At 36.5% G+C, this 12540-nt stretch overlaps 1 protein-coding gene across 1 annotated transcript in view; it reads right to left on the reverse strand.

The window, feature by feature from the left end:
- Window positions 1-12540, reverse strand: part of PRKD1 (protein kinase D1) — a 332705-nt gene that overhangs the window by 12665 nt on the left and 307500 nt on the right. The window contains exons 14-16 of the mRNA XM_004282149.4: window positions 11500-11661; window positions 10831-10929; window positions 9642-9909 (exon numbers count right to left, since the gene is read on the reverse strand). Of these exons, the coding sequence (XP_004282197.2) occupies window positions 9642-9909; window positions 10831-10929; window positions 11500-11661 (529 nt within the window). The remainder of the gene's footprint in view (window positions 1-9641; window positions 9910-10830; window positions 10930-11499; window positions 11662-12540) is intronic.

The following is a 12540-nucleotide window of genomic DNA, read 5'->3' on the forward strand; positions in this document are numbered from 1 at the left end:
ATTATATCAACTAACCATGTGACTCTGAAGCTGAGCAGTGACAACACAGCAGGTGAGATGAGAATAGGTGCTTCTTCAGACTTCACCTGCAAGCACAGAAAATGATCTCTGTCTGCGGGGGTCGTGGGCTCTTTGTGAGACAATTTCTGAGGTTGCCTCTGTGTTGATTACTGCCTGCTTGCCTCCCTAATGGCATATAAAAGAATATCAAAACTCAGAAGGAAAAAATAGTAATTTATCCAGTGATCATCATGGTCTATCACTAACCTTCCTCAAATTTACTGTGTATCTCTAATTGAACACATCAATTCAATCTGATGATGGAAGTGTACTTTTACTCTAACAGAGGCTTTCCCATCACTGCAGGTTTGTCATCATTCTCCTAGTAGGATGATTTGCACTGAAGCAAATTATATTTCACCTTATTAGCTATATAACCCACCTCACATGGTTACCTGTGTCATCTCTCTTCTCCTTCTAAGAATAAACTCTTGGGTAAAAAATGCTGTATAAAAAAGCCATTTATAAAATAGAATAATTTAAGATGTGTTAGGATCTTGACCAACTGAAGGAATGTAGAAAAAGAGAATTAATTTGACTCTCACACTTGCAAATTCTCCTTTGTGTGGGCAAAGCAGGTTTAGAGATTTAAGATTACATCTTCTTCATCTGCTCAGTCACCATGCAAGAATTGGTATTATAGAAAAGGAACTATAACCCTCTAACTCTCCAGTAATATTCACATATAAAATAGTATATATATATATATGTGTATATATATAGACAGATACAGATACATAGATACAATTTGTATATTTAACATGATAGACAACTTTTAGACCAGGTGTGCAAGAATTTAAGTCACACAAAAGGTTGTACTCCACTTATTCCTGGAACTTTCTTGCACTTTTGTTCCTTATTATTATTTTTTACAAAAGTGTCATATGCACCTGGTAAAAGATCTAAATCAATCAGTAGGAAGAGTTCAAATTGAAAGATAAAACCTAATATCTCATTATTAAACCTCTTTTAACTATGTAAAAAATTTCTTCTGATTACCTCTACACCTTAAAAAAATATGTGCACTATCATTTATGCTTGATTCACTAACTTTAAGCTATTCAGAGTATGGATGAATGCCAGTCTGTGAAATGTTTATTAGTTTACAATGAGATAAGTATAGAAAGTGAGACTAAGTCTTTGGAAACTTTCACAGCATTTTGACATTGCTGTCACATTTTTATTATATTTCACAAAGTACTGATTCATATGTTTGGAAATTAAAATAAAATAAAACTGGTCCTTTATCACATAGTTTGAGAAGAGCCACCTTAAAAACAAAACAAAATAAAACACTGATTCTCTTCCATTAAGGACAATGAATCATTCATTTCAGCTTTTTCTACCTCATTGTCCTCCTTTATGCAATTAATTTAGTTACATTAATGTACTGGCTACTGTTGTAATTTAGAACAGTGCCTGGTGCACAACACAGGAGATATATATATATATATATATATATATATATATATATATATACACACACACACACACACATACATATGTATATATAAAACATTTATTCAAAAGGATTAACTCTATGATTAAATCGTATACTAAATCATGCATGTGAATGTACTGGGCTGGCCAAAAAGTTCATTCGGCATTTTCCGTACAATCTTACGGGAAAACCCAAATGAACCTTTTGGCCAACACAATACATAAGCCAATCCATTCACCTCGGCAGAATCGGATATCAACTCTGTCCAAGTTACAGCTCTTACAGCTCCTTTCACCTCTTCTCTGTCCTCCTTTCCAGTGTGAAAGAAGTTTCACTATTTACACATCCTTTTGCATAATTATAATGAAGTCAGATACGCTTGGTCTAAAGGTTTTCTATAATTTAAAATTAATAAGCAATATGTGGAATAATTTATATATAACTATTATGAACTATAGGATTATAACTCATACCAACTATAGCCTATAACCTATAACCCTACAACCTGTAACATCAAATTTCTACACCTATGCCCACTCAAAGGAGAATTTTCAAGTGTTAAAAGGATTCTCTCTTCCTATATTCCCTTAATTGCTCAAAATCATGACACACATGTTAGTTTCTTCTTTATTACACATAACTTTATTACACAAATTTTTGCATTTCCTGGAGTTTCTTTTTTCTTCTTTCATCTTGACGTAGGAAGCTTGTCAAGAAGCTTTTTCTTATTTTTTTTCTTACTATTTTCATGGAAGTCTATATTGAAATACATTCAACATTTGGAACAAATTACACGTCCTGATATTAAATATCTGATAAAGAAAATGATGTGGATACAAAAAAATGTTACGAATGAGAGGAATTTTTAGTTCATCTAAATTTGAATACTGGAAACTTACTAAAAATTTTTGAGAGCACTGTCAGCTGCCAGGTCTTTCTGGGGATCAGGGCTCCCGAGCAGTGTTTTAGAAGGTGTGCTCCATGGACTACTTACAGTCTCAGAGCAAGATGGCAGTTTACGGGGGTGGAGTCTGGGAATCCCCATTATTAACTCGCTCCTCTGATTAACCGCTGGCATGCCAAAGTTAAAAACTGTCTGCTATACATTTAGAACGAGACAATTACAGGTAGTTTAAAACGAGCCATGATCAAGGAGGTTCTTTGGCAAAATTATTAGTAATCCCCTACCTTGCAAATATTCCTGTGTTCTGACTATTAGGTAGTTTTTCCACTTCCTGTTTCTAAGCTCTACATCCCTGTTACCTATTTCTTTTCTTTTCTTTTTTTTTTTTTTTTTTTTTTTTTTTTTGCGGTACGCGGGCCTCTCACTGTTGTGGCCTCTGCCGTTGCGGAGCACAGGCTCCGGACGCGCAGGCTCAGTGGCCATGGCTCACGGGCCCAGCCGTTCCGCGGCATGTGGGATCTTCCCGGACCGGGGCACGAACCTGCATCCCCTGCATCGGCAGGCGGACTCTCAACCACTGCCCTGCTTACCTATTTCTTAAGTTATAGATTGAGTCTTGGTTGCAATTTTCTGTTTTTTTGGCCATGTCCATCCAGGATTCACCCTTATTACGTACTAGATGTGACAAACATGGAGGACAACCTGGCCTATCTCTTGTTATTTTGGAATTGCTAAAAATGCAATGAAAGAAAGGGCATATTGGTACATGATCAAATAAGGTGCAATTCTCTTTAGTTTCATCTGATTATCTAAAAAAACGTTTAAATGACAATGGACTGCCTGTTCCATAAGATGAAGTAAATCTGCCTAATCAAGTAACTATTTGAAATAGGTGAACAAGTCCTTCCAAGGAACTGAGAAATGTCATAGCCATCCTATGTGCTGAGGACTAAGCTTAACCTAGTATGAGATAAAGCTGGAGGTGAGAGTGAGGCCATGTCTAATTACTGACAGGTAGTAATGGATAAACTGGATGGTCAAATGGCCATCAGATAGTCACAATGATGAAATGAAACAAGGTACAACACACTGCCTTAGAATGAACTGAAATGTTCTCAAACTCCTCCTTTTCCATGATTACCTAAAGTCTCCTTTTGTGCAATTATTTGTAATCATATGATTCATTCTGGAGTGTTTTATTGTATACATGCATTTTTATTTAGTTATATATGTATAGCAATATATAATTTATACAAGTATTTAGTTATATATATAACTGTGATTAAATATGTGTTTAGTTACATACATAATTATATGACTGTATGTATGAGTGTAGAACTAAAATATATATATACAGAGAGATCGACTGATCATGTAAAGTGATTGGAAATAGTGTTTAACACATTTAAGGTAATCTAGTTATGTCAATCACTGTGCTAACCACTTTCCAGTGCAATTTCATTTAATACTTAAAGTAATCCAGTGAGTCAGTAACTAGTGTCACTATATTGCAGACAAGAAAACTGAGACCTGAAGGAATAAGTAACTTGGATGAGGTCACCAAGATGCTGAGTGGAGGCAACTCAGGTCTTTATCACAACATGATCCTGTTTCCCTGTCTTTTTAGACATTATTAAAAATTGTGTTGCTACACTAGCTCTAAGCTAGTGAAAACATATTAAAAATTTAATGTGACAGCATGGCTAAATTCATTAGAAAGGATAATCAAGTGGCTGTAAATGCAGTGAGTAAGAGCATCTGCCTTGGAGTAGGCTGACAGGATTTGCACCCTAGCCCCACCCAGGGAAGCCACTTAACCTTCTATGTCTGCAGTGCCTCATCTTTAAAATGGAAACAATTATAGTATCTACTCAAAGGTTGGGGACAATTAAATAAGTTCATATATGTAAAGTGTGTAAAGTAGTGCTTGGCTACAGTGCAAAGGTTATAGAAGATTACTTATTCTTATTTTTTTCTCTCAAAATTTATTTAATTTTACTATTACCATTTTACCTGTAACATTTGCTAAGTTAAATTTTCCCCAATTTTTTTCTCATTTTTCAAGTCATGCTTTAATTCACAAAAAAATCTATTTTTATAACGGACATCTGTTAATGCTTTTGTGTTTGTTTTTAGCCTAGTATCTTTTCCCTGCAGGAACTTCCTCTCTCCAACCTGGAGGGGCTCTCCATCATCCACAGTGCCAATCAGAGCCAGGCTCCTGCAGTGACAATGTGATTGTTCCCAGGGTATTACAGGATTTAAGGGCAGCCAATCAGTGCCCCTTTCAGAGACTCTACAGCTACTGACAGATAATTATGGTTCCAGTCTGAGTCATGTACAATGGGTAGCATGTAAGCCTGGAGCTGCTGGGAGATCACTTTGTACCACATGAAAAGCCCACCTGAGAAGGAAGCCATCATAAAGTAAAGCAGAGGTAAGAGAGAGAAATGTGACACTTGAACTATTGGATCCAGATGAATGGAGTTCACCTTCTGGACTTCCCTAGTTGTGTGAGTCAATAAATTATCTCTGTCTAACTTAGAGATAAGTTTCTATTATTTGCATGCAAGAGTCCTGATTAACTCACTGATAAATTATTAGTAAGCATATCTCTAATGCCAATACTCAGCTTATTATATTATAATAGCAAGAATAATTAATGAGTTTAAAATATTCCCTATAGGTTGCTAAATAGCAAGACATTAGAAATAAGCACCCTTTGGTGTGCAACAATGTATGCTGTAAAGAATGGAGAGAAACCAATGATTTCAAGTCCAAGCCCTACCACTGTGTGACCTTAGGCAAATTATTGAACCTTTCTGGTTTCTAACATAGAGACTAAATCAAGTTACTTATTAGAGGATTGCTGTGAGGATCAAATGACACAATGATAGCTCAAGCACTTCAATATATAGTATTATATTTTACTGAGTCCATGTCTACACTAACAGAAAAAAAAAAAGCACAATAAAGGAATTTTCTCTTCCTGACACATCTACGTACGTTACAAAGACCTTACGACTTTCTTTTATCTTTTGCTTTTTCATGCCAAGAAAAAAAGTACAACTAACAATTTTTCTGAAGAACACTTGGGAAATGTGCACATCAGTTTGCATATAATTTCTAAAATTATACAATCAATTCTTGGTTACTCGCCAGAGCAACTGCTTAGCTTAGTGCTCTGCTATCCTTTTCCTAGATCCAAATCCTTGGCTCACCCGACACCTGCGTTCTATAAATGCCTTTCACATCCTTTATCTCTTTCAGTCTCTATTACAACTTCATTATATGGGCAGGAATCATTACCCTGTTTTACAGATGAGAAACTGAAGCTCAGAAAAGGTAAGTGATGGCTAATTAGAATGGCAGGAATACAACATCACAAACTGCTTCACTGCTGATCCTTACCTTTGATTTAGAGTCACTGAGGTGCCTAGATGTTTACTTCCTTGCATCTGGAATTTTAGTGGTTCTGGTGTGGTTTACAGTATCCTGAGACTGAAAATTCACTAATTTCAGTTGTGACCACCCTTGGCCCGATACTAGTTTGCTTGTGTATTCATCAGATCCTACGTGCTTAAAATTATTTGGTACTGGCCCTGTGATAATATCTAATCAGGAAATTATTTGTTCCCAACAAGACAGTGGAATAGAATCTGGGCCAGTAATTACTTTTGTAACACCTCAGCTAATATTATGACATAATTTAATTAGCTTTTCTTTATATTCAATAATACTTCTGTTTGTACACCAGCAGGTAGGTAACTCATTTGCCATCTGAGCTTCATTTAGCAAATAGTACAACTCCTGTGCCTCAAAGGCAAGGATGAGCTAAAAAAAGATACTGAGAAGAGAGGCCAGTTAATCCCCAAACTGATACTTGAGTCATTTAGAAGAAGGAGGTTCTACCTGAGCTGGTTTCCACATCACTTTGTCTGAGTGGCAGGGCATTTTTAGTGCTTAGACATCTATAGCCAAGTAAAATGTGTTCTTTCTGGTCAAATATAAATGCCTCTTGAATAATCCCATGTAATTCCCTCTTTGTAAAACGCTGTATCTCTTCCTTTTCTTTCTTCAGTGACTGGCTTAAGTTCCATCTCCCCTGAAAATGCAATTCTGACTCGTCAAGTCCACAGTGATTCTCCCTCCTCTGAACTTGGAGACCCTGATTTTATACCAAGCTAACAATTCAAGGAAATAAATGATCATTTTCCCAAGTTCAGATAACTCATCTCCCCAACAAACTTTCAAGGGCATTTTATGAAAACTTGAAGGATATTTTATGTTTTGCCCTTTACATTCATATTACTTATGCATGTATACTGTGGTTTCCCAACCAGAGTTTCTTGAGCTATTGATATCTATGCCTCTGGTTTCTATTACTAGTGATAATTAAACATTCATAATCTATAGCTTCTATCTACACAGAAGGCCAGCATATTTCCGAGAGTGGGCATCATTTGTTCCACTACTGCAAGAAAAAAAATTTTTAATGTGAAGGTTATTTTCTTAATGTCCTATTCTTGCATAACAGGAAAATGTATGACTGGCTTTAGAGATATTTCAGATTTGCACTGTGGTAACAACATCAAGTTATCCTACTGGATTTCTAGATTATAGATATCAAACATACCTTTAACTGTATTTAAAGGTAATGTTCCCTGACAAGGTTAGGTCACAAGGTTATTTGATAATTCTCTCCTTTCTGCCTCCTGGATGAGAAAAAGAATTACACTTCCCTTTTTTCTCCTATTGAATTATCCTAAATATTTCATTAATCCTTTGGCTACATGGTAGTTCTTTTTAAGGTCACAGATTCCTTCAAAATATATCCACCTAGCTATGATTTACAACTAATTAAATGATGTTAAAGGTTATTCACAAAATCAAAACTACAATGAGGTATCAACTCACACTCAGAATGGCCATCATCAGAATGTCTCCAAATAATAAACGCTGGCGAGGTTGTGGACAAAAGGGAACCCTCCAACACTGTTGGTGGGAATGTAAATTGGTGCAGTCACTATGGAAAACAGTGTGGAGGTTCCTCAAAATACCAAAAATAGAGTTCCATATGATCCAGCAATACCACTCCTGGACATATACCCAGATAAAACTATAATTCGAAAAGATCCATGCACTCCTATGTTCACAGCAGCACTATTTACAATAGCCAAGACATGGAAGCAATGTAAATGGCCACTGAAAGAGGAACGGATAAAGAAGATGTGGTGCATATGTACAATGGAATGTTACCCAGCCATCAAGAACAATGCAATATTGCCATTTGCAGCAGCATGGATGGACCTAGAGATTATCATACTAAGTGAAGTAAGTCAGACAGAGAAAGACAAATACCATATGATATTACTTAGATGTGGAATCTAAAATACAATACAAATCAACATATCTACAAAACAAAAACAGACTCACAGATAGAGAGAACAGACTTGTAGTTGCCAAGGAGGGGAGGGGAGGGAAGGAATGATGGGCGTTTTGGACTAGCAGAGGCAGACAATTATATATAGGATGGATAAACAATAAGGTCCTACTGTATAGCACAGGGGACTATATTCAATATCCTGGGACAAACCATAATGGAAAAGAATATAAAAACGTATATATATATAATGTGATATATATAGATGTATATAGATATATAATGTGTGTGTGTATATATATATATATATGTATAGCTGAGTCACTTTGCTGTACAGAGGAAATTAACACAACATTGTAAATCAGCTATACTTCAATACAATTTTTTTAAAAAGGTTGCTGCCAATAGTAACTCAAAGCTCTGATAATAGATGGATCGTGCCATTTAATATGAATGTAGTCTAAGAACTAATGGTCCAAGCAAGTTATACATGCTCTTTTCCAATTTCTGCACCACCACGTGCAATAACAGGTATCGAATAGATGTTTATCTATGAATGTATTTGCCTCTTTAAGTGGTGGAAAATCTCAACAAACTTAGAGCTAGATGTTGCCTGAAAACTAAAAAGGAAGCAGGACCAGTGGTTACAGAATGTACGCTCAGAACATCTGGGTATAAATTCTGGCTCTGCCACTTACTAGCTTTGTGATTTTGCCAAGTGGTTCACTTCTTTTGATTCAGTGTTCTCACTTGAAATATAGATATAATAGTTAAACCTATCTTCACATTTTGTGTGTGTGTGTGTGTGATTTAAATAAACTCCAAAGCACGTTCATGAGGAACTGCTTTCTCTTTTTTTTTTTTTTTTTTTTTACGGTACGCGGGCCTCTCACTGCTGTGGCCTCTCCCGTTGCGGAGCACAGGCTCCGGACGCGCAGGCTCAGCGGCCATGGCTCACGGGCCCAGCCGCTCCGTGGCATGTGGGATCTTCCCGGACTGGGGCATGAACCCGTGTCCCCTGCATCGGCAGGCGGACTCTCAACCACTGCGCCACCAGGGAAGCCCAGGAACTTCTTTCTGAAGCATGCAGTGAGCCATTTTCACTGCCCTGACTGCCCCACCACTTCTTTTAAAACTATCTATCACTCTTCCTTTAAGAAGGAATTAAAACTATCTACCACTCTTCCTTTAAGAAGGAAACATTTATTAAGAAGAATTTAATTTTAAATAATGCAACACTGCCAAGGTAATCTATCCTAAAAAAAAAGCATCAGAGATACATATAAGAAATTATACATAAAGGTTATCTAACACTGAACAAATAGAAATAACCTAAAAATATAATAGCGGGAATATGTATAAAATATTATACACGCTCTAATGTCACATATAGGAAAACAGTATACAAAGAATGCGGTATACTAATATATGTAATGTGACAATTAAAATATCAATATCATAAGGTTCTTGTGCCCATAATAAGTTAAAAGTGCTTAACATAGAAATAGGCATATAGTAAATAAAAGAGTACTGTTAGTAAAGATCAAGTATTACCATTATATCAATGTGTAAACATTTATAAGTTCTAAGGAAATACACCAAATATTAACAGTTTCTCTTTATTTCATTTACCTTTTAATGTGTATTTCTCAATTTCTCTATAACACATATACTTTTTACCAGTAGATATTTTTGTCTCCATTTCCTTTACTGCTCCATCCACCTCAATAAATTTGTGCCCCTGCCTTAGTGGGCAATTTGCAATAAGCATTTATCAATTTAAAAATTCACAACTGAATTAATAATATAACACAATGATTAAATCATTATCACTTTTGAATGGAAGATATTACCTTCATGAGAGATTTCCTTCCAGGGATTTGGTGGATACATGAAAGCTGCGTTCTGGATTTGGTCGTGGATGTCCTCATCTTCATTAAATGGGAATGTGCCACTTAGGCTTACATAGATGATGACCCCAACAGACCACATGTCTAGAGAGCGATTATAGCCCTTGTTCCTTAGAACCTCAGGAGCCAGGTAAGCTGGGGTACCCACCACTGACCTCCGGAAAGACTTCTCTCCAATGATCCGGGCAAAACCAAAATCACAAAGTTTCACCTGTTGATAATAATGGTTTGGAGATACAGTAAGGTCACAAACTGTGTGTCTTAGTCCACAACTGCTAAAAAACAACTATAATATTTTACATATATTGTATGGATTTCTCACGGTAGAATAGCTATTTTCCATTTTATGTACTTGAAGATAGTGGTTTAGGTACTGATACAGAAGTATGCTTTTATTCATAAAAATATCATCTAAACATTCTCCTTCCCTCCTCCGTAAAACCAGAGATAAATGTGAAAATATGTATACACAGAAGTGGGTAATAGTGTTTTACCAGGCAGGAAAACATCATGCAAACTGATGGATTTAACTCAAGGGCTTATTATAAGGAAAGGTTGAAGGATAAGCACAAGGACGCATCATGCCATCCACAATATTCCTCAAAATTAGCTCTGCACGGACACCTAGCCAGGACCTGAGGGTATCAGGGAGCCAGGGCAGAACAGCCACCTCAGTCACTTCAGATATGACAGTTCCTGGGAAGAGATACAGTTGTTTTGCATCCTCTGAGTTGAGGAAAAGAAGAAACTTTTTTCCTTGCCCCTGAGAACAACACTGAACTGCAACATCTTGCCTAACATTAGAGAGCTGGGAGCATCCGTGGGACTCTTAAGTGTCTCCCTCTTAGGCCAGTGCTCCCAGCATTGACCTAGTGCTGCCAGTTCTCCAGGATGTCCACACAACAGAAGCAGAAGCACAATGAGAGGCTCAGTGTGCATTATTAAGGCAGGCTGAGCTGAGATGCAGAGCGACAAAGCTGCAGTCCCCACAATATAAGAAGGGTAACAAATGGATGAAAACAGACAGGTGAGACTTGAAACAAAGGTTTTGAGGAGAAAGGGTGACAGAATGCTTCAGGGGAACCAGTGATGCTGTCGGCTGGCTTTTTTGCTGAGAGGCTTTCATACTTGCCTGAGGGAAAGGATCAGCTGATGCTAGCAACACGTTTTCTGGTTTGAGGTCACAGTGAACAATATTTTTAAAGTGCAGATGACGCAAAGCTACAAGTATCTATAAAGGAAAAAATCATCAAAATCATTTTATTTTAGTCTAAAGGTTTATTTCAAAATGTTTTCTACTAGGACATAAATTTAGAGGGTCAAGAGAAACCTCAAAATGAATGGTTGAGTTTCTTTATACTCCAGTTCCTGAAATGAGCTAGATTAATTAACACAGCAGGTTTCTAAGGAAACTTTAATGGAAAAAGTATCATATTATGGTATCCATATAGCAACCAAAACAGGTGTAGATAAAAGAATTCAATGATATCTAACAAGGATACATATTCCTGAATATTTTCGAAGAATGAGGACTCAGTCACTGTGCATTTTAAAATTTCATGAGTAGTTTTAATACATGAGCCTGCACACACATTATTCATTTGGTACGTATCCTGAACTCTGGATGCTACAGATATAAATTAGAGAATACAATAAGCCACTGCAACTTTTTTTTTAAGTGTAGTTTAGACTGGGGAGGTAGGGACTAAACAACAAGGGTAGAAAGCTCTAGGTAAACAGTGATAACATTTGATATTAGATATTACTTTTTTTTTTTTTCTGACTCTAATTGATTTCTTACCTGAGTAATTAAAAACTTCGTTATGTGCTCTGGCAACCTGCCCTTTTCACTTGACAAGATCATCTCCAGCATGTCTCCATGGAGTTTTTCCATAACAACAAACACTCTTTCAGGCGTCTCAAACATACACTCCAAATTTACAACACCAGGGTGATGAAGGTTCTATTAAAGATAAATAAAGCACTTGAAGAAAATGAGTTTTTTGATACTGTTTGGCAAGCTCACTGATTATACAAAACTGTTCACGTTTAAAGCTGTGGAGAAACCCACACTTAAGATTTTTAACACCTCTAAATTCCACATGTGCTGCCTTATATTTTTGAAATTCTAATGTCTCCAAAAAATACATCTTTACTTTCTGTGCATAGTGAATTTTTTTTTTTTTCTATGCTACAAATCCAAGTTCCAGCACAGTGAATTGCTAATTAGGTTTTAATTAGAATACCATACTGAGAAATCTGTAATTTCTTAGGATCATCTCCAATATTAAGCATACTGTCCTAAATAAGTTTACTAGGCCATCTCTACACACTTCATAGAAGTTTAAGGTAGACAAGATGAAGTATGTTCATGGAGTGCACCTGACTGCACTGATGAAGCACATTAGTCAAAACCTTCTGGCACTGCTCTGCTCTTGGAGGCTGCTCTAGTTTGCTCCAGAAGCTCTTACACAGAGTAAAGACCCCCATGAAAACAGAAAAGAAATCACTATTGAGCCCTGTTTTGTTCAGGACACCATGCCATGTGGTAGTGCTGCATGGTTCTCAAGCACTCAATAAATATTTCCACAATAAAGTAATGGCCAATAATGATAGGCTGAATTTGGCTTGACAGGTTGCCACACATGTCAAGTAAAGTTACTTTTAACATTAGATGGGCCCTTGCAATGATGCTTAAGTCTGAATGTTGGTCTGGGGTCATCAACAAAAGCCTTTGATCATTTGACTTTTAATATTTTTTTTCTGCACATGACAACAAAAAATCCTAACATTAAAAGAACTATTACATATTCCACTTATATTTCAATGAAAAATGGGGAAA

The sequence above is a fragment of the Orcinus orca genome, chromosome 2, assembly GCF_937001465.1.
Source record: "Orcinus orca chromosome 2, mOrcOrc1.1, whole genome shotgun sequence".
NCBI lineage: Eukaryota > Metazoa > Chordata > Mammalia > Artiodactyla > Delphinidae > Orcinus > Orcinus orca.